This window comes from Phasianus colchicus, chromosome 13 (assembly GCF_987193195.1).
Source record: "Phasianus colchicus chromosome 13, bPhaCol1.hap1.1, whole genome shotgun sequence".
Taxonomy (NCBI): Eukaryota; Metazoa; Chordata; class Aves; order Galliformes; family Phasianidae; genus Phasianus; species Phasianus colchicus.
The window spans coordinates 1,319,720-1,346,030 of record NC_143448.1 but is presented as its reverse complement, the minus strand read 5'-3'; the positions used below and the strand labels follow the sequence as shown (position 1 = coordinate 1,346,030).

Here is a 26,311-nt window from a genome sequence, read left to right as displayed (position 1 = left end):
CAGCAGCAGCAGAAGCCAAATTGCTGTTCCTTGCCCAGGACTTTTGTCACTTCTATAGCACAGCTCTCCATTTTCATTGCAACATTTTCCAGTAGGATCCATTACAGTGTTCAGGGACTTTCTGCCATCAATCAGCTACTCTCCCTCAGACTGTGATCTGCAAGGTGCAGTGCTTGAGTGCATCCTTGAATGGAAAAGCAGCGCGGTGCGGAGCTGGGAACCACAGCTGGAAGATCTCTGAGCTGAGATTAGTGAGGGGTAAGGGCAGCCTGGCAGCATGCTGGGGGACAGGCATTTGGAAATGGAGCCCCTGGGCTGTATTCGTGACAGCGAGGATGAACAGAGGGTAAGGCACAGCAGAATTGCTTTTGCCAGTATCAGTTCCTTCTCTGCTCAAAGTTAAAACACCAGAAGCACTGCATCTGCTAGCAGAGCTGATCAAACCCATCAGTTATTGCTTCAAAAAAAGACAGTTGCTGCAAGATTTGATATCCCAAAAAGGCAAAGCTGCTTTAAAGCATATTTTTATGTTAGCTTAGTGTTTTCGTGGCAGCACATGACTCCTGCTGAGTGCCTGAGCAGCTACTACACGCACCCAGATACCCAGCTCTGCAGAGCTCAGCCTGCACACGGCGGCTTGGAATCCCAATGGATTTTGGGGGGCTTTGGAAAGCTGTGTGTGTCATGTGAGGGAACTTTGTACATCCCACCACAGCTTTATTTTTGCTGTGGGATTTGGTGGCGTTGCTCAATTGAGGCTGAAATACATAAGCAGATAAAGAGGCTGAGGACATCCCCTGTTTCCTCTATTGTCCACGGAATGTTTGGTTATGGAACCCAAAATCTGAGAAGATTTTGAGAGGCAAAGTCACCTTCCAGCTATCAAAACACTTCAGATGAGGCAGATGGGAAAGCAGAAATATTATGTAGGTTTGGGCAGTAAAACTGACATTGAACCCATTTGCCTCATTTTTCAGGCTCCGATGATAGTTAATGACAGCTTACAGAAGTTGTAAGTGATCTAAAAAAGCCATAAAAAGCTGCTTTGTGTCCTTGCTCAGGGGATGAATTTAACAAAACCATTATGGGGCTTTAAAACACTGTTTTGACTTTCTAGAACCAGCTGCGGGATGATCCAGCTGCGGTCGGAGCCCTCTTGCATCTAAGAGAACACTTAAGAGGATTAATCCCAATAATTTTAATTCAACAAAATGACCTTATGTAACATTACCGAGGAATTAATGAGAATTCTCGCATGTGGGTCATCACCAGCCCAGTGCATTTCTCCCCTGGAGGATCTCGTTGCTCCCAGGCAGCGCGGACAAGGTAGACTGACAGCAGAAGCCATTGCATGGGATCAGAAAGCGAGGCACTCGGAGCAGGCACCCCTTTTCTTCTGCTGCATTATTATCTGGGACGCACAAAGGAGAGGAGCGCAGCTGTCAGCCTCCTCTGGTGCTATTTGAAACCCCTGTGGCCCCGAGGCTTTTTGCACAGAAAAATGCAATCTCATCTAATGCAGGCACTGCTGCAGCAGTATGTGCCGTCCAGCTGTCTTTCCTTAATCGAAAGAAATCCTGGCCTGATGGCTTTTGACTGAGTTTCTTTGCTGTTCTCGCTGAGCGGAGCAGGATGCATATTAAAGCTAATTAGGTGCACGTAGGGTAGTCAGTGTTTGATCTTAATATTAAAGGCCCCAGGAGAGGGCAGGTTATCAAAGTTACACAATTCCAAATTGCAGTAGAAGCAAGCTGTGTCAGTGCCCTGGCGTTACATAAAGCCCCTGCCTGCCCCGCTCTGGTGCTGTGAGTGATGGGGTGGTTGGGGACAGCCAGCCTGCAGCCCTCCTTGCTGCTTCTCCTTCCTTTTTGGGCAGAATTCAGTTTTATTATATTTTATTGCTTTTGGGAGCATAAGAAGCTGATTTCAGGCAGAAAGGAGGATCTTGTGTTTGTTCTGTATTAGCAAGCATGATGGACTTATTCTCTGGACATAAAAAGGCTCTAGGGCCTTTATGTCCTTCTTGCAGTGAGGGGCCCAACGCTGAGCACAGCACTTAGGCATGGCACGGGGTATACTTGTTCTCCAGGGTATGCCACCGTGGGCTTCTTCTTCTGACTGTGTTTTGTTAGGTGCCAAAGGGTGACCATGCTCCTATCTGGTGCCAGCTGCTCTGCTCTGCCTTCTGCTGAAACAGCTGCAGTGGTGTCTTTCATTTATCAACAGCAATTCATTACTTTCAGGATGTATTAGAGTCTTTACACTCTTAAACTTATTTTATATGCTCACACTGGAAAGCAGAGTATAGAAAATAGAAGTACAACAAATCTTGCAGATCAAGCAAGGGAAGGGGTGTTGGTACATCCCAAAGCACAGTGCAAGAAACAGCTCACCCCAATGGACACAGGGCAGGGAACTGAGAACACAGCCCAGGAAACCATCTTTTGTCTCAACAGCATGCAGCTCAAGTTTGTACCACCCCTTGGGGCTGCCCAGAGCCAAAATGAAGCATTAAGAAAAGAACAACAGTAAAACTAAGAGCTGATTCAGACAAGCCACAGGACTGCGGGGACGCAGCACCACGTTGGCAGCTCTCTTTGGTGTGCATCTTTCTGGTTCTTATCTGTTTTAAAAAGGAAATGAAGAGTGTTCTGCATATGTTTCATACACACGTTGGGTACAGAGGTTTGGGGTGGATGCCATATCAGGTCCCTCTGTGCCTGGAACACAATTGTTAGCTCGGTGTCCGTTCACCCATCGGCAGAAGTACAGCGGGAGCGACGTTCCTTCTGAGCAGGCAGTGAGAGTTCCATGGAACGTCACGTGTGGCTTTTTGGCCAGCAGTGGAGGTACGGAAGCACATGCCTGACCTTAACCAGACCTTGTGAAGGCATCAATTCCTTACACGCATCCTTACTAGACACATATTTTGCCTTAGAAGAGCAAGAAGGCTTCTGCCCTGGTTCATGCAATTTTTGCAGTTCTTCTGAACAGGAATAAGCTTAAACGTATCCAGGGCTGCAGCCTGGCAGCATGTTTCATCTCCTGATGGATTTGCTTATTTTTTAACATGAACCAGCTGTTTAGTTACAATAACATCTTTGCATGCAAGAAATACCTCAGTGGTAAGAATTTAGTTTTGAGTGACCAGAAGGTATTTCCTCCAGAAGGGAGATCAGCCCCAGCTGGGATTTTATCAGAGCTCCATCCACGTTTCTTAGGTGGGCACTAAGAATCCAGGTTGAAAAAGCTAAGCTTTCTCAAATGAGCACTGCTTGTGACTTCGGATGGCCCCGACGAAGGAGGTTGTTTCACTTTTCAAAAGCAGGCGTGGGGGCCAACAGTCATCTTAACCTCCATCTCGGAGCTCTTCTTGCAGGAATGGGACCACAGTGTGTCATTCGAGCACAGCCGGAGTGGAAGAGGTATGGAAGTTGTGAGAGATCTGCACCCTGCATGGGTGTCTGTCTGTGCTGCTGCAGCCTTTCACACACAAGGTCACGGGCATCTGCGTTCATTTAGTTTAACATAATCCAGGAGTTTTTAATCGCATTTCAGGCTATTAAACGAGTGAGAACAAAATCACTGGAATTTAGCTTCATAACTCTCCTGTAAACAAACTTTTTTAACCTTGCTAAAGATAAAAATCAATTTAAGAAATAGCTGATTATGTCCAGCAGAAAAATTTCCATCAGAATTTGATCAACCCTTTCCCTTCCCCGTATATTAAAGTAAGATGTTTGCATTCTGATTTTTCCCCATTTGCAAACAAAGCTTACAGTTTGTTTCTTTTTTCCTTTCATTCAACCCCTGCCCACCCTCACCAGAGCCTGGTATGAAACACAAAGGCAGGGCACTGCCAGCTGACCCCCTGCAGCCTCCTTCCAGCTCCCTGCAGCCATGCAGGTGAAGCTCACTGCTGTCTGAAAGCTGTGCGGTGACCTTTAACTGCCTTAATTTGTTCAGATGAAGGTGAAGAGCAAGAACTGAATTTATAGGAACCGGACCGTTCATTTGCAAGGTGTTTGCTCACAGTAGACTTCTACTGTAATAATCTCCTGGTGATTTCTTGCCCAGTTTTATTCAAGTAAATCACTGCAGTTTTAGGGATGTGCGCTGATACGGGGAAACTTCATTCAGCTGGAAACATCCTGCTGATGGAAAGTAAATCATCTTAGGCAGAACAGAAACAGTATGGGATTTATTTTCTCTGCTAGGTAATTGGAAAGCCCCACGTATGTCTTTTACAGTGATGCAGGCAGTTTGAAGCCACACACGCAGGAAGTCAGCAGGAAGCGTTTCAGCAGCTTTTGCTCGAGGTTTTGGAGCAGTTACAAAGTCCAGGAGATGAGGCAGCCCTGTGACAGGAGGAACAGCCTGCACACAAACCAGCTTTAAGGAGCTCCTTGCTCCACACCTTGGGTACAGAACCAGTTTTCCTTGAGAGCCCTTGGAGGACAGGGACTGTGAGAGAGGAAATAGGTGTAAACATGGTGTTTGTCTTCATTAAATATAGAGGAAGAAAAAAGGAGTAAAAGAAGTTAAGGATTGGTCAACTTCTAGAAGCTTCCAAGGGAATTGCACTACAGTCAGTTTGTAAGCACCTAGGAAATAAAAGGGGAGATGATTGACATCCCACATGGATTATTCAAAAATGAGGCATGTTAGACTGATCTCATTTCCTATTTTGGTAGGAAGCAGGACAGGAATAGTTCATAGAATCATAGTATCATAGAATGGCCTGGGTTGCAAAGGCCCACAATGCTCATCCAGTTCCAACCCCCTGCTGTGTGCAGGTCACCAACCAGCAGCCCAGGCTGCCCAGAGCCACATCCAGCCTGGCCTTGAATGCCTGCAGGGATGGGGCATCCACAGCCTCCTTGGGCAACCTGTTCCAGTGCCTCACCGCCCTCTGGGTGAAAAGCTTCCTCCTAATATCCAACCTAAACCTCCCCTGTCTCAGTTTAAAACCATTCCCCTTGTCCTATCACTGTCCACCCTTGTGAGCAGTTTTTCCCCCTCCTATTTATACGCTCCCTTCAAGGGTTGGAAGGCTGCAATGACGTCTCCCTGGACCTTCCTTCTCTTTTCAAAGCCAAGCAAGCCCAGCTCCCTCAGCCTTTCTTCGTAGGAAGGTGCTCCAGATGGACAAGGACTGACCTGGGTGAACTGAATTCCAGCTTGGATCATTCCTCAGCTCGAGATGCAGCCCTGCTGTGCTGGAGGGACTGTGTGCTCCATCCAGAGCTGCCCTTTCCCAGCAGCTGGTCACCACATGTCAGCAGGGACATGCAGCAAAGTGAGCTAGGGCTTTGCTTCTTTAATGCGTCCATTTTTTGGTGAGAGGCTGAAGGCGTGTGAGTGCTTTGCTGAATGGAAGCCAAGGCGATTCTCTATGCAAAATGCAACCCCTGTTTCCAAGTATTTCATTTATTTTGCAATTAAGCAATAATCACTGAGGCACTGGGCGCTTCTTCAGGATTAATGACTTGCTGGGGGGTGGCAGAAGATCTGCTCTGCAGTGGAGCCCTGCTCCCCAGCAAATACCTATCTGTTAATGGCATCCTAAAATGAGTATGACAATATAATGTGCAAACATATGGACTTTGTGTCAGTGGCTGATGGATAGGAAGTAGGCATTGATAGGTACATTAGACAGGTTGATTCAGTTCTCTCGCACCATTCCATTCAGCGCATGCTGTTTCATTAATCACTTGGTGAATGAAATGGCTTTTTAATTGCTTAGAATGGTTTTCAAAAATTACATCATTGTCTCCCCCCCCACAGCAACTCCCGGGATCCTCTTAAATCCTTTTTCTTCCTCTGCCCTGGGAAGAACAGGCTCTCATGTGGCAGAAAGGAGCCTGCCTACAGCAGCTTCCTTTGTATTTCAGGCACAGAAAAAATAGTAGCCATTTAGAAAACAGAGAATTCACATTTTTACTGCTGAAAATCCTCAGTTCCTGCTAATTTGCAAGTTGCTTAAGGACTGGCCCACCCTGCCTGAACCTTTAACAACTTGACAGTCATAATGCCTGCTCTTTTCTGTTTGTTCCTTTGCATTTTTAGTGGTCACAGTATCGAAAACCCATTGCAGCTTGCGTGCTGAAGCACACAAGCGGGATTCATAGAATCACAGAATCCTATAGTCATAGAATTAGAGTCACAGAATTATAGAATCATAGAATCATAGAACCATAGAATGGCCTGGGTTGCAAAGGCCCACAGTGCTCACCCAGTTCCAACCCCCTGCTGTGTGCAGGTCGCCAGCCAGCAGCCCAGGCTGCCCAGAGCCACATCCAGCCTGGCCTTGAATGCCTGCAGGGATGGGGCATCCACAGCCTCCTTGGGCAACCTGTTCCAGCATGGATTAAGCCTCTCCCTAACACTGTACCTCCCCAGGGTGGTCCCATTGGCAATAAGGCACAGTTCTGCAGAAAGGTGAATCCCAAGCAGTTGAGTGGCAGCGAGAACATTCCCAAAGAACCATTGGAAAAGCTGCCAGAGGATCCCAGCAATCAACTCAGCGAGGCAGGCAAGAAGAAAAACATTTGCTAAGAGCATATAGGACAATAAACCAGTTCACAGTGTCCTAGTAGTCTTTGGAACAGCACTAGTCAGTGGGGATTCGCTCGCTCCAATCTTAGGTAATGTGCTCACGGCACGATTGATTAATCCGCAGGTACTTCCTACAGCAGAACTTCAATACTGGCATCGCTGCGCTGCTTTTAGTCGTCGTGGCTGCCTTCCCAGAGAAATTTCACAGAGGAACAATCGGGTTTTTTTCCTCCGTGTTCTTTTATGCTCCGTTTCAAAGCAGTGCTTTTATGCCCGCGCTTTGAATGATGTCAACGCGTTGCCCCGTCAGCAGGATGTTCACTGAGGGATACCGCAGCCGCTCTGCACCGCTTGGTTCTGCCTCCGGAGAGCAGGGAGCCCCATGATGTGGCAGGGAATTGGGAAACATGGAGAAACATGGAGTGTTTAGATGTGGAAGCGTTGGGCAGCAACTTCACGGCATGAGGCTTTCTCTGAGTTGCCCAGAGCCAACATTCAGCCCTCTGTAGCCCAGACTCCCACCCCAAAACAGCCGAACACAAGGAGTGAATTATTTCTGGTGGTGCTTTTTCTGAATGCCCACAGGGTCCCTGCTCTGCAGAGCTCACAGAGGAGCCGGTGCTCTACTGAACTCAGGTGGGGCTGGTGCAGACCCTGTGCTTTGTGCCAGTCACAACTCTTCAGGCTTGACTGCAACTTTTGGCAAGGCAGACATTCCCCAGAAGCTATTAGAGAGCGTCCAAAGGAGGGCTCTGAGATGGGCAAAGGTCTGGAGAGCATGGAGAGCGAGGAGCACTGAGGGCCCTCAGTCTGCTGGGCTCAGTGCCATGGTGGGAAAGCAGGGGGTTGGTCGCTGGTGTCAGAAAGCCTTTCCGTGAGGTTCACATCAGGGGAAGTAGCTGTCGTTGTGCTTGTATCAGCTTTGTTCTTCATGTAGTCATCTGTTAATAACACGAGGCTGGCATCCAGCTCTGCTCTTCATGCCATCCCAGCACTGTATCTATTGCACTCTTGCATATGATCCTTGCTGCTCTTCCTCTCCCTGGGGGAGATGCCAGCTCTGGTCAAAACCTCGGTTTGTGTATGTGATCTAGCAAAAAAAGAAAGAAGAATCGCATTATAGACAGGATGCTAGGTTCTATTAGTGAACATATCCATTACTGAAGGACTGTACGTTGTCCATTGAGATCTGCAGATGAGAAAGGAAGAACTTCATTTTGGCTAAGCAGATCATCCTCTCTGCTAATATCTAAGAGACAGGATCATAACTTATGTCTTCACTGGGAAGAGTTGCTGTCAAGCACAATTAGCTCTGTGAACTCGAGCTGTTCTCTGGGCTCGCCCTGGCTTAGTCCTTGAGTTTTAGAGATGAGGGGTCAGTTTTCTACCCTGCCCATGGCAATGTCATGCTACAAAATGGAGGGATGTGTTTCCTGTGTCCGGCAGGCCAGCTGTGTGTCTACAGATAGGACCCAAGCTATAATGGCACAGGTCTCATAATCTTATTTCCTATTCATGCTTGCCTGAACCCAGGCAGCTGCTTGGCACATTTTGCACAGGAGAAGTGATTCTGGCAGCAGGTTCAGCCAGGCTGCAAGGACTCACCCCATCAGGTAGCTCTGACAGCACAGACTGATGGAGCATCCAACGCATGGAGCTGCAGGACTTCATTCCTGCAGTGCTTCCTGAGGGATACATAACATCCTCCATGCTGCAGAGCTCCCAGCGCTGCCTGGGAAGGAGGGAGGCATGGAGGCTTGGAAATATGTCAGGTGCTACATTTATCCACGACTACGGCCCCGTGCGCAGAGGGGGATTTTGACTTGCTCCTTTTGGAAGGCACCCAGGAGTTACTATGAAAAGGACTAGACAAAAAATAGTTTTCTGTCTTTTTTTTTCAGTTGTTAAGATCTGATCTGTTGGTTGTTGTAAGCAGCAATATACTTCCATAGGCCTTGTCAGAAAAGATAAGGTAGGACCTGGAAGCCTCCCTGTGCAAACAGGCGACGTCCAGCACTTACAGAACTGCTGGGTGCAGGGACAGACTGCACCGGCCCTACACGAGACCTTGACAGAGAGCAGAAGGGATGCTAATTCCAGGCTCTGGGCTCAGATGCATTAGTGGTGAGCAGCCAGAAGAGTTTGAAAAGAAATGATGACTAAATTAAGTGAATCAAGCTGGCAGATGTGCTCTTCAGACGAGCGCAGCTCTGTTTTCAATGTCTCCCCCACTGAATGACATTCTCAATAGGTTTTTGTCCTCTGCTTTCTCTTCAGGATCATCCATGAGGATGGCTTCTCTGGAGAAGACGTGAAGCAGTACAAGCCAGTGGTCTACAGCAACACTATACAGTCGCTGGCAGCTATTGTACGTGCCATGGATACCTTGGGCATCGAATATGGTGACAAGGAACGAAGGGTGAGTTAAAATCTCCACTTCTTGGTACGAAGAGTTGAGAACTGGGACACTCCTCAGCACAAACAAAACGTGTCTGCACAATCTGAATGTCTTGGGGGGGGAAAAGAAGGGAGGGGAAATGTTTACATCACTGTTACATGCCCATTGCATGGAGCTTTTTAAGAAATAGGTGCGTAGGTGCAATTACACATGACGTAACAGCTAAGATAGGAAGTGTCACAACAACCAGAATCTCTCATGCCCTGGCACTGGCCAGGCCACGTGAAAAATAATTCTGTTCATCTGAGGGCAGTGAAGTAGAGGTACTGATAGATCTGAGGAAAGAGAGAGAAGATGTGTCCTGTCTGCTGTCTGTGCACAGGGTGGGTGTAGGAATGTCTCAGGGAGAAGTCTTGCTGCTCTTCAAATCCCTTCCGCCAGCTGCTAATGTAGGAAGGCTTTTAGAATGAACTGCACTTAGCAGGGACTTGACTGACTTTCACTCACGTGTCTGCTGTTCAAGCACGTCCAAACAGCGATCTTGCTTGCAAACGGGAGGATCTGTTACTTCACTAAGGCTTTTACAGGCAGGATCTTAGGTAGCAGTGTTAGTATAAGGCCATCAGAAGAACAGTTTGATGTCTGGCAGCCTTGTGAGGCCACGCACCTAAGCCAGACCTTTCCCCATTGCTCCTCTGTTCTTTTAACTGGCTCCCTATTTTTAAACAGTCTCCTTTACCAGCTGCCTGTGCTATCCTTTGCCTTTCCTTCCTGCATTTCTAGATCAAAGCAAACCCACATGGAGAAGCACAAGGCACTAGAGAAGTCGAGATCACTCTTTTTGCAGAAGGCAACACTACTTGGTTTCACTGGAAATATAACCATTTCAGTTTCAAGACCTGTTAAGGGCAAAGTCCTGTATGCCACTGAGTTTATCATGGCTATTTTTAGGTAGCTATCAAATGACAGATGTATTACATACCCCAAACTCCTTATCTAAGAGTTGATAATAAAAGCATTTGCTGGAAAGGATGCCAAAATCCTGCTGTAGTGTTGCTGTATAAAGAGGTACCTTACGTCTCCCAGTCGCAAAGGGGTGTTTTGATTTCTTTGCATCGAGGGATCTTTCCCACAGAAACCCTAAATCCCGGAGACTCTTTCATCCCAAACACAGCAATGATACAATAATGGAGTTCTTGTGAGCCTGCCGAGAGCTGATGCTGATGGCTTTCAAACTGACTACATTAATCTGTTGATTACTCAGTGACTCAGCTCTCAGCAAGGCAACGTATCTTGCCTCAGTAAAAACCTATGTCCAGGAAAACAGAAACAAATCATTCCCCATGTCTGATAAACAGTCTGTGGCAGACAGCTTTAAACTGTAAATTCTCTTTTCCCTGTTTAATGCCTGAAATCCTAATTCTAAGGGGGGAAATTCAGCACTGCCCAAGCGCCAGGCTTGCAAAACTGGGGGCATAGATGGGGAGAGCTGTTATCAGAACTGCCAGAATGAGGGGAAGGGCACTGGGCTGCATGGAATGTCACGTCCATTCATCTGTTCCTATGGAAAAGATTTGGAGTATCTTCTCCCTTTGTAGACATAATACAAAGGAGAGCAGAGAAGCCAAGCCTGTCTGCGTGGTCTTCCACTTGCTCCTTTCTTTTAGTCAACCTCCACAGAAAGTTGCTGGTATTAGCAGCAAATACTATTTATTTTAATCTCACAAAGAAGTGCACGGCTTCTGCTACCCCACTTTTGTTATTAATACACAGCTGCTGTAGAGGCCATTAAACAGGCGATTTGTTGAGCATTATGCTGCACAGTTCATCCCTTTTCAAGCAAAGCTTTTCTATTTTAAAAGTCATTCCACAGCCAAGGGTTTCCGATGCAAATCTTTTTGTGAGGGATTTTCCCTACTCATCACTTAAGCCCCCAGGAAAACAGACCTGGCCAAGGGGAGCCGGGGCTGGGGCTGCTCCCAGGTGACTTGGAGCAAGGCAGCAGAGGACATGGGGCCGGGGACTGTTGAAGCCACCCAGACTTCATGGGAGATGCATCTCCCCCTTATTCTTCACAATGTCACCCAGACCATTAGATTGAGGTGCTTAGATTGAGGTGAAAAACAGCCTCACTCTCCCTCCTGTAATAGATGAATTGGATGGTCTGTGCTTTTGCTATTGAGGAAAAGTAACCAAGCCCTCTCTTACCCATCTCCTTTTTCTGCTGCCCTTAATTATCCCTCTGCTATTTATTCTAGAGGGAGTGCAACGCTGGGGGAAGATCTGGGCTAAACCTCCTTGCTTCAGTCAGCCACACAGTGACCAAAATAGGAAACAGGAGCTGAAAAGACAAAACTAACCACAAAAAAGTCTTGCTGACCCACTCTGCTGATAAGGGCCTGCCTGCAGGTTGGGAACAGAGCTGTGTAGGATCTCACTGTTAGGCTGGTCCTTGCTCGCAAGAAGATGCTCTCTTTCAGGTGACATTTGGGGCTGTCGTCCTCTTCCCTCTGTCACCAGAGGATGCTGTGCAGTCGCTGCTGCCTCCCCATAGGTATGAAGCAGTGTGTGGGACAGACCCTTTTCATAAGAGCTGCTCCTCTTTCAGCCTTTCTCTCCTTGTCAGATGCAAAGACCAGCCAGTCTCTCCCATTAAGAGCAGAGCCAGCTTTCTTGCCCCTCCCCGAGGCGCACTGCAGTTACCGTCATTCACATTTTTGGGCAGAGAAGACGCACAAAGGCAGGACGTTTCTCAAGAGGTGGGAAAAGCCAAGCAAAAAGGAAATCCCGTGCTATTTCCACAGCCTGCCCTGTTGCCGGGGAGATGTTGGCTTGCTCAGAAAGCCGTGCTGTTGCCCGGAGTGCCCCATGTGCTGCTGGAAAGTAGGAGTGGGGGAAAAGAGGGCACAAAGAACTCAGAGAGCCCTGCCCGAGTTCTGCTGGAGGCTCTGTTCCTGAAAGCTCCATCTTCCATGTCCCATGAACGTATTTTCCTCTTTTGTCACCTTGCACTCCCTTGAGCCCCTGAAAACACAAAATCTTGCCCTGATCAGCGATCCCATTAAATAACAGCAGAGAAAGATGATCTTTGCATAGCAAGAGCAACCACCCCAGAAGCAGAGGCTGTTTTCCCATAGTCATACTACTAATATAGGTAGCATTTAGACCGGAGACAAAATAACCTTCTACCAAGGCTATCACGCGTTGCTCCCACAGACAGAATTTGGCTTGGAAGAGCCTTCCATTTAAAAAAGGCTGTAGAGCTGAAGCTGCCAAGCCTTCGTGCAGAGTTTACTCAGAATAAGTTTGTCGGTTTGTACTCCTTTCCAACCTGGGTAATTACAGCAGAAAACTGGCAATTCACTTAAGGTTAAAATGTGATCTGAGAGCTGGCATCGCCTGCGTTTTGCCTATTTATAGGGCAGCAGTAGTAGCTGTAACTGATAGGATCCCAGTCTGCTACGGACATGTAATGGTGCTGGTAAGCAGGAAGAGGTCCTGGGTTTGTGAAGGAGGGGGCTGATACCCACTCAGTGGAAAGAGGAGGGATGGGGACTCAGATAGAAACAGCCTAGAAAGTGGAACAGCAGTGGAATGAGCGACTGATTGCACCGAATCCTCTGTACCCAGAGTTGGATCCAACCTGCCTTTCTTCCAGCAGAACCCTATCAAGCACAATCTGAGCTCTAAGATCCAGAACTTCCTTCCCCCTTTATCTCCCCAGGGTGGCCTAGCGAATGCATTTTTGGTTGAAATTCCTGTAAAAAAGCCCTTTTGCAATAGAGCTGAAAGGAGGCAGGGGAGGGTGGGTGCTGAGCTGGGGCTGTGCCACCTTGCTGAGCACTCTGCGCTGATGTTTCACACGCTGGTCCTGCTTTGGGATGCTGTGTTGGCATTGCAGTCTGTTCACCCCCGCTCAGAAGTGAGCACTCGAGCTGCTTTTTGGAGTCTCTGTGAAGCTGTGGGCCCGTACAGTGGTAGTGAGTGGCAGCAGCAGGGGGTGGTGGATGGTCAGCCCCTCTGCCAAACACTGTACACTCAGAAACCAGAGCCTAAGTAATGCATTTCTCGAGGAAGAAAAAAATAAGTATTTGGATACCCTTCAGCATCCGAAGTGAGCCAGATGAGGAGGGCTGGTGCAATCACACCTCAAAATGCCATTCGCATCTGCCTTGTTGGTGAATGCTTGGCACCAGCCAGGCACAGAACGTTGCTGACACTTCTGCCGGTTCTGAGATCAGCCTTACAGCCCACACAATGATACCAGTGACCAGAGTAGGTGCCATCAATTAACATCGGTCTTTTAATTTTCTTTTGAAGAAAGAGGGTAAGTGATGTCTCAGGGTAATGATGATAGGAAGACCACAATCATTTAGCCCCAGCGTCAAGATTTGTATTGAATCTAATCACATCTTTCACCACCAAAAGAGGGTTTTTAAGAGGATGGTGCCTGAGTTGTCCCAGAGATATTGGAGGGACAAAGCAGTGGGCACAGATGTCAGGAAAAGGATCTGTGATCAGATCAGGTTCAGATACAGAATGCTGTGCCGCTGCTGTCTGTGCATGCAGAGAAGCTGGGCGACCTCTCCTGCAGGGCCACCCAGCCCTGGAGGAGTTAAAACGTGGGCAGTGAAAACAGGGAGGGAAAAGTGGGGAGTTAAAATAGGAAATACCCAAATAGTTATGCTGTCAGGATACACTCAGATACTCTGGGCTCCTTGTTTGATGTCTGTCTGGTGGCCAGCAATATCTTCAGGTGCTCACTGATTTTCAGAGCTGGGTTTTTTTCTGGTCTTTCTGCTTTCAGTTGTTATTTTAGGCTTGGTTTCAGGGTGACAAAGAGCACCAAATATCCAATGGATGTGTTAGGACAGGAGGTAATGGCCTCAAGTTGCAGCAGGGGAGGTTCAGGTTGGATATTAGGAAATATTTCTTCTCCAGATGAGCGAGGCGGTGGCACAGCTGCTCAGGGAGGTGGGGGATTCAGCATCCCTGGACGTGTTCAAGGGCTGTGGAGATGTGGCACTGAGGGACGTGGTGGGGTGCATTGGATTGGGTTAGGTGATCTTAGAGCCATTTTCCAGCCTTAACAATTCTGTGTTTCTATGATCCCCACATCCCCAGCACTGTGCAACATCCTTACCCACTGTGAAAACGTGGAACCTGTGCTGCAGGGAGGTTTGTTTGTCCTGTTCCTGGCTTGCAGGCTCTTTCTTTTCACCAAGAGGCCTCTGCATTTGATTCTGCTTTTTGGATGATGCAGGGAGTATTTTTAGTTTGAAAAGGAGAAAAAAACAAAACCGCACCACCTCTTCCTTTGGAAGGAGGGCTGCTGTTGTGCAGTTTGTTACTCAAATGCAGCTGCAGCCAGTGCTGCCAATGGGACTTGTGACAGGGGAGCAGGAGGGTGCGAGAGGCCAAGGGCTGTGACACCAGTGTGGCGTTAATGACAGCGTGGTGCTGCTTCTGTGCCTGGAAGTGAGTTCTGCGGGAGCTCCTGCAAAGGCCCTGATGGGACAGACAGATCCCTGACAGATCCCAAGACAGATCCCTGGGGGATGCCGCTCGTGTCCAGGTGGAGGCTGGTAACGAGCGGCGTCCCCCAGGGGTCTGTCTTGGGACCGGTGCTCTTTAACATCTTTATCAATGACATCAATGACAGAATCGAGTGCACCCTCAGCAAGTTTGCTGACGACACCAAGCTGAGTGGTGTGGTTGACACAGTGGAAGGAAGGGATGCCATTCAGAGGGACTTCGAGAGGCTAGAAAGGTGGGCCCGGGTGAACCTGATGAGGTTCAACACAGCAAAGTGCAGAGTTTTGCACTTGGGCCGGAGGAATCCCAAGCATCCCTACAGACTGGAAGGAGCAGTGCTTGAGAGCAGCCCTGTGGAGAAGGACCTGGGGGTCTTGATGGATGAAAAACTGAACATGAGCCAGCAGTGTGCCCTTGTGGCTCGGAAGGCAAATGGGATCCTGGGCTCCATCAGAAGAGGGGTGGCCAGCAGGGACAGGGAGGTGATTGTTCCCCTCTACTCTGCTCTTGTGAGGCCCCATCTGGAATACTGCGTCCAGGTCTGGAGCCCCCAGTACAAGAAAGACAGGGAGCTGTTGGAGAGGGTGCAGAGGAGCCACAAAGATGATCAGGGGACTGGAGCACCTCCCCTATGAGGACAGGCTGAAGGAGCTGGGCTTGTTCAGCCTGGAGAAAAGAAGGCTGTGGGGTGACCTCACTGCAGCCTTTCAGTACCTAAAGGGAGCCTACAAACAGGAGGGGAATCAACTCTTTGAAAGGGTGAGTGACAGCAGGACAAGGGGAAATGGTTTTAAGCTGAGGGAAGGGAGATTTAGGTTGGACGTCAGGGGGAAGTTCTTTACAGAGAGAGTGGTGAGGTACTGGAACAGCTGCCCAGAGAGGCTGTGGATGCCCCATCCCTGGAGGTGTTCAAGGCCAGATTGGATGGGGCCCTGGGCAGCCTGGTCTAGCATTAGGTGGGATGGTTGGTGGCCCTGCGTGTGGCAGGGGGGTTGGAGATTCATGATCCTTGAGGTCCCTTCCAACCCTGGCAATTCTGTGATTCTGTGATTCTGTGACAGAGAGCTCTGTCACAGAAGCACAGCGGGAGCAGAGCTCCAGGGGCTGAGCACGGCCCTGCTGCCTGCCCAGGGGCTCCACGGGCTGAGGTTAAACACACAGTGCAGCAGAAGCTCTGAAGATGCTTGCTGGTTCCCAGCTCTGCGGGTGGCAAGGCACTCGCTGAACTGCTCCCAGAAAGTTCCCCCCCAGTCTTTGGGCTGAAGTCAGCTGCATGTGGTGCGGGTGCTCTGCGCAGGTATGTCTGCAAGTCATTTCTCCCAGCAGGGCTGCAGATAGCGACAAACGACTCAGCACATTTCCAATATATGTCAGTTATTAAGTGGATTTATTTCCATCTCTTTGGGGAAGCATTGGAAAGCGCTGCTGAGTCACACTGCTTACTCACCGCTTTCTGAGTACCATTTGAAATATTTGTTTTCCGAATGCCTTCCATGATGTTCCTATTATTTGAATGTCTCCAGATGTAAAACGAAAACATTTATACAGGGCATCCCTGGCCTTTAACAGATCTCTGGTGTGTAACTAGGGAAAAAGCATCAAACAAATGTCTTGGGAAAGGATCACTCCTTTGGCTCTGCCATTGGGTGTTTACTTGGGATTGCATCAAGGGACAGTGTGGGCTCTGCTCTGGAGCAGCCTGCAGCTTCCCAGCAGCGCAGGGCTGGGAGGGAGGGAGAGAGGAGAGCCTGCAGCAGGAGTGGGGCAGCACTGGTGCCTCCTGCAGTCCTGCTGGGCACCATGCCCATCCGTCCCCTTCCGGGCTCCTGCCGAGCTCCCAGAGTCATAATATGCCTGAGGTGTTAATGACCTGCACACGGGTTGTGTTGGGCTGTTAATCAGTGTTGTGTGCATGGGTAATAGCTGAGGACTCCCTGCCCCTTTGTGACAGGGTCGCCATCCCACCTCAGCCCCACCACCAGCGGTGATGCTGGCACTGCCTATGGCCAGGGAAGACTATGCCTGCCAGCTTTGGGCAGGTTTCCTCCTTCGTGCTGCACTCGACATTCCTCATGGTGGTAGGAATCTCTGTTTCATAGAACCATCAAATCATTAAGGTTGGAAAAGACCTCTAAGGCCCCCAAATCTGACCCCAGCCCATCCCCATCATGCCCACTGCCTGCATCCCTCAGTGCCACATCCCCACAGTCCTGGAACACCCTTAGGGATGGGGACTCCCTCACCTCCCTGGGCAGCTGTGCCACTGCATCACTGCTCTTTTGGAGAAGAATTTTTCCCGTTATCCAACCTGAACCTCTCCTGGTGCAACTTGAGCCATTACCTCTCACCCTATCCCTGTTACCTGGGAGCTGAGGCTGACCCTCACCTCACTACAACTTCCCTTCTGCGAGCTGTAGAGAGTGGTAAGGTCTCCTCTGAATCTTTTCTTTTCCATTCCTATTGGGTTAAGCTGCCCCAGCACAGCCCAGCCTCATGGCCCTCCAAGCCTCACAGCCAGAGACAGCAATGGGAAGCAGGGAGCATCTTCTGAGTCCAGGAGAAAGCTCTGCTTGCCACTTTTATTGGGTTTTTATTTGAAGTAATGAGAGCTTTTAGAGCCGGTAGACAATATTCCAGACACCAACGGAACATACTTCTTAGCAGGAAGAGATCCCTGTAGTCCAGCAAGTTTGATATCATCCTGTGAAGTTATGAATTGTTCTGTTCCAAGAGAGAACCAGGTTTCATATCCATTCCTCCCTTCTTCCTTTCATCACATCTGTGTACTTTTTTTCTTTTAGGCAGCGCAGGTTTTGGCAACACAACCTGCCTGGAGGCGCAGCCTGACATTTTTGTGAATGCCAGAACCAGGGGAATTTTAGGCTAGGTTTTCCTCTCTGAATTTCAGTTTCAGTAATCACTATTCATACAGCAAATTCTCCATTGGCACTGCTGGATTAACATGTTCTGTGCTCTGGTCTCATTATCAGCATATAGTTGAATAGCAGCTACAGTGTTCCTCTTCTGGTGGCTGCTGCTCTTGCTTGAGTCCCTTAGATTTAAGAGATGACCCCCCCAGGACGCACAGTTTTTATCAGCAGGTCCCAGCTCTGCTTCTCTCCCTTGTTCTTTTTTTGGGTGGCTTCCTTGCTGGCTCTTACCAGCAAGCACCTTTACCAGGGAACTGCAGTCTGCTGCCCGAGGGTGCTGCAGTGACACGACTGCAGACTGCTTCATTTCATGTGCTCCAGAGGCAGAAGCTGTACGCAGACTCAAAAGACCACATTCACCATGATGGTGGGTCGCAAGCCAAGTGCAGGCTGGTCTCACGATGAGTGAATGGGCAGAAATCCTCGTTTCCTCTGCTGCCACTCCAAGAACAAAACCTTGGGGAAGGCTGCAGGATGGCTCACGGCAGCATGCTGGGTTCTGCAGAGCTCCGTGGCTCAGTTCTTTGGGTTACTGTGGACCAAGAGAGGAGGATCTTGTATTCCTTGCTGACTATCCAGGCAGAAAGCATGCTGACAGGACACCCCCAGCCTGCAGCCCCAAGCTGTGTGCTGGCTGCTCACAGCCTGTCTCACAGCCCGAGCACTTCAGCATTCAGGCCAAAAGCTGAGATGGGCTCTGGGCCATGAGGTTTCAGAACCAAGCGGAGCCAGGCCCAGATTACACCTCCGCTCATTTTGCAGCTGTGGGCTGCTGAAGGCACAGGCATTTTGCCACACTGAGTCACCCCTCCCTTGGACAGACCCCTTTTCCTCGCTCCCTTCTTCTCATTAGCAGAGGTGCACCAGCCTGAGCCTGGTACATGAGCATCCTGGCCAGCAGCAGTCCATGCAGGCACAGCTCCCTGCTCAAGCTGCTCAGCTGCAGTTCCCCAAGTTCTGTGCAGATGTGCCTCCGGCCCTGGGACCATGCTGCTGTCAGCACGCATTGCAGCTGCCTTTATCCCAGCCCATCCAAGGGCACAGAGGTCTGAAGCGGTGGACAGGCTGTGGCACCATGCCCCTTTTCTCCTTCGCCATCAACTTTGTATTGGACAAGCAGGCAGCAAATAAACAGGGCTGGTGGGGAGGGGCAGCCTGTCACTGTGCACTGTCATTGCCTTGAAATCCTCCAAGATACCCTCAGGGATTTGTTCCAGCACCAGTGAGCCTTCAGTGACCCTTAAGGAAGAGAACTGAGCCCAGGGCGGAGCTCAGCTCAGAGTGCTTGCTTTGCTTAAATTCCAGCTTAGGCAGATGTGGTCCCCAACAGCCCTTGCAAATCTGCTGTACAACCAGGCACACTGCCATCAGTCCCTTTTCTGTAGGAAGCTGTGGTGTATTTGGGGTTGGGAAGTGAGCCCACAGCCCTGCTGTGGGTCTGTCTCAGCAGAGCTGGTTTTGAACCAAGAAAGAAAGGGACAGCAACTTCTGGCCCAATGCTAAATGAAATATCAAGTAATAGCATGATAAAAGTAGCATCTCTGCAACTGCAAAAGGTTGTTCTAAAGGTTAGGTCTGCCTGTACCCTTCTAACTCTGGGAATAGCTGTTGCTTTCATCTGCAAGTTGATAGGCTGAAATAAACAGGGCTAAAGCTGTCTGGCCCAAAAGGGACTTATTGCTGATGGTGGCTTGTGTCCAGGAGCAGGCTGTGCCTCCACGGATAGGGACGGTGCAGCAGGGAGCAGCCCATGGCTCGCAGGGACATCCTCACCACCTCTGCTGCACAGAGCCCACAGGGCCAGCTCACCTGGGCACACCACGCATTCCCAGCGCTTGCTCTGAAGCAGGAGCAGAAGTCAAAGTTCCTCATTCAGCATGTGCTGCCCAAGGCTGTTTGTCTGCAGTAATGCTTCCTTTCCATGCCCTAAAGTGAGCTGCCAGGAAGGAAACCCCAACAACTCCGCTTGTCTCACACCTGGTGAATACAGAAAGCACGGATGGACAGATGGACAGAAGGGGCAGATGGACCTTGAGTTTCTGTTGATCTATCTCTTTTACATCATTGAATTTCAAGAGGAATCCTTCCGTTCGTCTATCCAGCTGTCCTATTTATAACCAAAAGAAGTGTATAATTCACAGTGCTTTCTAATTAGATGGTGTAACTACAGTCCTATTTCTCTCCACTCTAATTTGCTCCATTGGAGGATCTTAACGTTTTACATTACCTCTATCACATAGGGAGAGCTCTTTGAGGGTTTGAAGCCAGCAATTACGTGCAGCTTTCACTTGTCCTTGAAGCTGATGTAGGTTCGTGTGGAAGCATCCCAACATGGCATTTGGAAACTTAGCATTAAAAGACACCATTAGAGCTCCGTCCAAAGCCAAAGGTCACTTAGTCCAAAGTGTGGCAACTTGGAATGTGATTGCCAGGCTAGGAGGGGCTTTGCAATCCCAGTCACTTCAGGCCTATCCAAAAGGCATGAATTTTCAAGAGCCCGTATTTGTAGATCTCCATAGCAATCTGCATCCAAGTTTATGGCTGACATTCAGATCTCTAAAAATGGAAATGGGTCTTCACCACTTGAACTTGGAGATTATTCTTTGTAGAGGGAATGATCCTGGGGGCAAATGCCCACCAGGTGAGCAGGGCAGGACAGAGCATCACCCAGCGCAGTGTGTGCAGTGCCAGAGGAGGTGTGGGCTGACGCAGTTGTGTTGCAATGGATTTGTGCGTACAGCTGCTCACCTTGTTTGTGCAGATCACATATGTCCAGTTTGACTCATTAAAAGCTAATACATGCAGACACTACCAAGTTGCTAAAACGCCCTGGCAAAATTAGCCGTAGAAAGTTTTTAAAAGCCTGGTGCTGTTAGGTGCTTTGAACACTGTTTATTAAAAACAAAACCGCGTTTCCTCAGCATTTGTCTAGGGAAAAACAACACAGTGGGGTTGCAGAGCCCCCTGGTACTTGCAGGGAGCTGCTCCCAGCCCACTGTCTGGATTCAGAGCTCCAGTATGGATAAAAAAGGCGTTGGGGCAGAGCTGTGTGCCCACCTTGCACGCTGCCTGCTCGCACGCCCCATGCTGGCTGGAGGCAACCCCAAGGCTTGTTTTACTGCTTTACAACAGAACAAATAGAACAACATTTCACAACATCCTAATGAGGAACACTGAAGAATACCCAGGAGACACAGACAATATCAGTGTTCCTTGGCACGGAGAGAAAATCAAAGGCGTTTGTTTGCTATCTGAAATGCCGATCTCTGCTCCTTTCGGAGGCGGGCAGGCATTTTTATAGTGCGTGTTCCTGGAAGTGCTCAGATGTCATTGGTGGTGCCATCCAAGAACACTGTTATTTTCAGATACACCTATAAAAACGGAGACCGAAGCAAGGAAATACTCAAAGCCATAATGGGTTATTAAGTTCTAAGTGGTACTTTGCACTCTGAATGGCCCCAAAGGCCTATGGACCCATTCTCCTTCCTGCTGAATGGGAAGCATATCCTTGGCTTGAGAAAGCCCAGAGATAGAGGAGTCTTTGCCCACTGGGTTGCAAATCACCTGGGCTGGTGTTTGGTGATGGTTTTTCAGAATGTCACTGCTAAAATACCAGCAGATGAAATAGCTCCTGCTTCTCATCCCCCACACCCAAAGCTCAAACTGTTTTGACCAGGTCAGGTGTGTTCAGTGTCATTTCTCTGGTTAAAAATCTGTCATTTGTCAGGACTGCAGTCATCCATCCATCCGGACTGTGTCATCCTTCTAGCTGGTAGAAACCAATGCTGTTCTGTTGTTTGTGAGGACACACAGATCCACAAGATCAGCTCGTGCTCACAATTTCAGAATGCTTCTGTAAGGGAATGGAAAAAAAAAAAGGAAAAGAGTGGTTAAAAAAAGCAATTCAGACATTAACAGTCATGGCAACAGCAAATTAGTGCCTCAAAAGCAGAGCTCAGATCACTAAAGGTTTTGGGAGTCACTGCACTGCAGGACTGAATGAAATATTCAGCACATAAAAGAAGTCCCCAAATATTTTTTTATTTGTGATAATGACGCCAAGCAAACAGCTATTTGCATTCATTTTTGCCTAACCACATTGTTGGGTTTTTTTTCCCCTCCAAAATGTTTTAAAATAGCAGACTTGTCAGGTAAACGTGGCTCTGTTGTGATTCTTGGAGAACTCTGACATTTGCAAGCGTAATCACAAGCATCAGTTTGAGCTCATGGGGAAAGCAACCGCTGTAGTGAAAAATGATAGGAAAAATAAGGGTGGTGTGAAAAGGTACCACGAGAGGTTCTGTGTGCTCAGTGAGGTGACCTAACGGAGGTGACAGCCTGTGCCATAAGCACACAGAGGGGGACGATCTCTCTCCTAATGGCATGCATGTGCGTAAGCAGGCAGCGAATTTCATTTGCTTGTCTTTCCCCTTCCCAGCCTATGTTTCTATTCCAGGTTTCTCAGCCTTTTCCTTCACAATGAAGTCAGCCATGTCACGCTGCCCAGCATTCAGTGCCCATTCCCATCCACCATAATCTTTGCTTGCCTGCTATTTGCTTCAAGTTTCATGCTAGTGCTTAATCTCTTGATTATATTTAGGTATCCATGGCTGATACCTGTAAAACCCTATGGGATGGGTTTGGGAGAAAGAGCTGCATTGCAAAAAACATCCTCTAGTTTTAATTTGGTTTTGTGCCAAGCTGGCAGGAAGAAAAAAGCTCCAGCAGAATATGTTCCTTATAATGGAGAGGATTCACAAGTGAGACAATGCTCAGCTCTGGTTTGCTGTGTTCTTGGATACATCCCTCTGTCTTTTGTCCTCCGTGGCTCTTAATGTTTTCCCTTCCATTTTTGCCTCAGCTGTCGTGGCTTGGGAACTATTAGCAGTATTAGACGTGGAGGTTGGTGGCCCTGCCTGCAGCAGGGGGTTGGAGTTTGATGATCCCTGAGGTCTCTTCCAAGCCGAGACATTCCATGATTCTATGATTCCCGGAATGTGATTGGAAGACCAAAACCATGGGGTTTTCTATCCGTGTGAGTGGTCAACATGGAGTACTCCACACTCGTGGTCTACAGGGTCACTGCTGTCATTTTCATGCTCATCTGCCCAACGTTGGATGCTGAAATCTCTGAGCATTCGGACAAAGAACTGGCAGGTCCAGCTCTCAGCATCAGGTCCTCCGAAGCATTCGCAACATTTGCATGTTCCATTGCTACAGCACAGAGTCATAGAACGGCCTGGGCTGAAAAGGAGCTCAAAGATCACCTAGTTTCAGCCCCCCTGCCATGAGCATGGCAGGATTCTCCCCCTGTAAAGACACTGTGTGTCTTTTAGTCCAGACTCTACTTCTGTGTGCTCCTCTTCCAAGTCATTCCTCACGATGTTGGATTCTTCTGTTTCTGAAGTCGGCCTCAAAGTGGAATTTTATATAGTGCTTACACACACCGAGTTGCAGAGTTCAGGTTAGCTTGGGGCTACGAACTTTCCTGCTGTTGAGAATAAGTCCTGCCTTCCAGTGGCTCAGTCCCAAGCCTTTGAGCCTCCCTTTGCTGAAAGACAGGCTTTAGAAGGAGAGCAGCCTATCGTAACTTGAAGAGTTACAGTCTTTTGTAGTTCGGCAAATCCCGATATGGGGACTTCAAAACCACCACATCCAGCCTGGCCTTGAATGCCTGCAGGGATGGGGCATCCACAGCCTCCTTGGGCAACCTGTTCCAGTGCCTCACCACCCTCTGGGTGAAAAACTTCCTCCTAATATCTAATCTAAACCTCCCCTGTCTCACTTTAAAACCATTCCCCTTGTCCTATCACTACCCACCCTCACAAACAGCCATTCCCCCCCCTGTCTATACGCTCCCTTCAACTACTGGAAGGTCACAGTGAGGTTGCCCCACAGCCTTCTCTTCTCCAAGCTAAACAAGCCCAGTTCCCTCAACCCTTCCTCGTAGCAGAGCTGCTCCAGCCCTCCGACATCTCAGTGCCCTCCTGTGGACCCGCTCCAAGAGCTCCACGTCCTTCCTATGCTGGGTGCCCCAGGCCTGGACGCAGCGCTGCAGATGGGGCCTCGCAAGAGCCGAGTAGAGGGGGACAATCACCTCCCTCTCCCTGCTGGCCACCCCTTTTTAATGCAGCCCAGAAGAGAGAGAAAAAAAAGAAAGAGTTAAAACAAGCTGCAAAGACAAATAAAAGGTGTTCAAAGACAAATTTGAGGGAGGTAAATGGTTGGATTCGATGATCTTTGAGGTCTTTTGCAGCCTTGATGATTCTGTGATCTGAATTCCCAAGGGCCCAGCTTCCAGAATACTGTTTGCCATTTTCCTCCTCTTTAAGAACCCAAATAAACAAATAAATAAATAACTAGTAGGGCTTAGATTTCACACTTCCTGGGTTTCCCTCTTCTGCCTGTCTGATCTTATGCTTGCTCTCAGTTACGGGAGCCCTAACATCAGAAGTACCTCCTACGTTGCTGCAGCTCCCAGGCAGTGGAGCCGCAGGCTGCAAAAGCCTTTGTTGTGAAGGTGGTACAAATTGTTTCTTTCTCAAAGAGAAGTGTCTAAGACTCAAAATTAGTTTAGTAGTCTCAGATCTGTCACCTTCTCCTCCTCTGCTTTGAGGAAGGGCACGAAGCACAGCACAGCTGATGGCTGCAGTGCTGGTTTTTGCTGATGCTGATGGTGTGATTTTGGGGTGGTGCTGCGTGGAGTTGGACTTGTTGATCCTTATGGGTCCCTTCCAATTTCGGATATCCTATGATTCTGTGATGCTGTGGGGTGAGGCCCCAGCCCATGAGTTCTGCTGGGTGCTATTCCTGTGGCCATCAACAAGTAGAAAATATTAGCAGCCACTCACATGTATAAACCATCTTCTGCTTCTCAGAAAACAAATACAGGTTTTCCCCCCGAGGGGAGGTCTGTCTGCTGTTTAGTTCCCCGTCACTGATGTGTGAGGGGGAGCAGTTGGAGCTGGCTTTGAGGCAAGCAGGTGTTCGCTGCCTCCAGGCAAGCATCTGGCTGGAGGAGAGCAGTCCTCATAGAACGGGCATTTTTCCTCTCCAGATCTAAATGGATGAATATTTTGAATATGTGTGTTGCATGCAGATAGAGTCCAGGAGGGATAAAAGAGAAAGATGGTATTGAAGGCAAAGAGAGAATCCAGTCCCTCCAAAAGAGAGTCCAATCCCTCCAACTTTTAGCTTGGTTGCGTATCAGCAGCTCCATCTTAAAGAAAATAGCTGCTCTCAGGAGCTTCAGAGCCTTGCTGCATTATGCTCATCTGCACTTACTGCTTGTCAGAAGCCTCTTAAAGCAGAGTATGGATTTTCTAACAGAAGCCCTAACTGCAGCATTTTATCAGGGCTTGTTCTCTTGAGCACACAAACTGTGTGAGCTAACCTGAGTTCCCCTACATCTGCTCAGCTCTGCAGCATCTGGCACCCCCAGCCCCTCAGAGCAAAAGCTCTTCTGGTGCAGCAGCATCTCTAACATCAGTGCAGGGGGTGGTGAGCAGATCAGCAGTGCTGGCTGTGCAATTGCTTGAAGAGCTCCCTGGTAAGGCTGGGCCTGGATATTTCACAACATCTTTCAGCAGGGACCAGCTGCAGCTGTTCTGTGAGCCCAGGGCTACTTCCCAGCCTGTATGATGCACACAGACCACATTCCCAAATCCCACCCTCTCTGGCTGTGTTGCTTCTGCTGCCTGGTCAGAGCTGGTACAGGAGACAGCTGTCTGTTCTGCCAACCATTGGTCATCTGCTTTTTCTACCGCAGAAGTGTTCTGTTCCTTCTCACAAGCTGAGAGAGTGCTGGAAAGCAAGTTGGGGTTGGTGCATGTATTTTCTCTGGAACAAGAGAGGCTGTGGATGCCCCATCCCTGCAGGCATTCCAGGCCAGGCTGGATGTGGCTCTGGGCAGCCTGGGCTGCTGGTTGGCGACCTGCACATAGCAGGGGGTTGGAACCAGATGATCATTGTGGACCTTTTCAACCCAGGCCATTTTAGGATTCTATGATTCTCAAGCAGCCTTTGCTCCTTGGGGCAGCTGTGCCCCATGGTGATGCACACCATGGTATTCCCCAGGATTTTGCTGCCCGGTAATTTAGGAGAGGTCATCATTATCAGTCTCTGCGGGGATGTATGAGGAAAGGCTGTCACAGCAGTGTGTTCCCCTGACATTTACTTGGAGAAGCATCAGTGCTGTGTGAGCTGCATGGGGGAAGAACTGGCTCTGAGCACAGCTCTGTGCCTGGTGCAGCCCGGGTGCCATGTTATGCACATTATTGGGAGCACCTCTTCCCTCCACTGCTCCTCCAGCATCTCCTCCAAGCCACCCACCTGCCAACAGCTTTCACAGCCGGGTTGGAACTTCCTCCTGAGCTGCGTTTCCATCAGCACTTTTCACTCAAAGGAGCTGCCAAGCTTGCTGTGCCCCCACACTCTTCTCAGACGCACACAACCCCCCCTTTGCTCCCCACAAGCGTCAACAGGGAGTGGGGCACTGAGCATCCCTAGAGCCCTCCTGGCCCTGCACCTCAGCCCTTTGGGGAAGGTGGGGGCTGCTAAACCATAGACAGCCCTTTTGTTTTGCCTGTCCCATGTTTGAAATGCTGTAGATGGGAAAGTGTCGTGGTGAGTCCTTTTCTCTTGCTACGCAACATGCTGTCAAGCTAAAGCTGCCTCGTGGATCAATTAACACATAATTTCTGGCTGTCTTAGCAGAAGGAGCTATTAATAAACAGTAAGCTATGGGAAACAAGGGCGTTTATGGATCTGAAGATGAACACATCCCAGTATAACTAACCTTCAACCTTATTGAGCAGTCGTGCTGAGGGCAGCACCAAGCCCAGCCATAGCAAGGGGCACTGCAGCTGCAGGAGCTGCTTTGTGTTCTTCT

At 49.0% G+C, this 26,311-nt stretch overlaps 1 protein-coding gene across 3 annotated transcripts in view; it reads left to right on the top strand.

The window, feature by feature from the left end:
• Positions 1-26,311, top strand: part of GNAO1 (G protein subunit alpha o1) — a 117,436-nt gene that overhangs the window by 34,881 nt on the left and 56,244 nt on the right. For all 3 annotated transcript variants that reach the window (XM_031615481.2, XM_031615480.2, XM_031615479.2), the window contains exon 3: positions 8,836-8,977. In XM_031615481.2, coding sequence (XP_031471341.2) covers positions 8,836-8,977 — 142 coding nt within the window. The remainder of the gene's footprint in view (positions 1-8,835; positions 8,978-26,311) is intronic.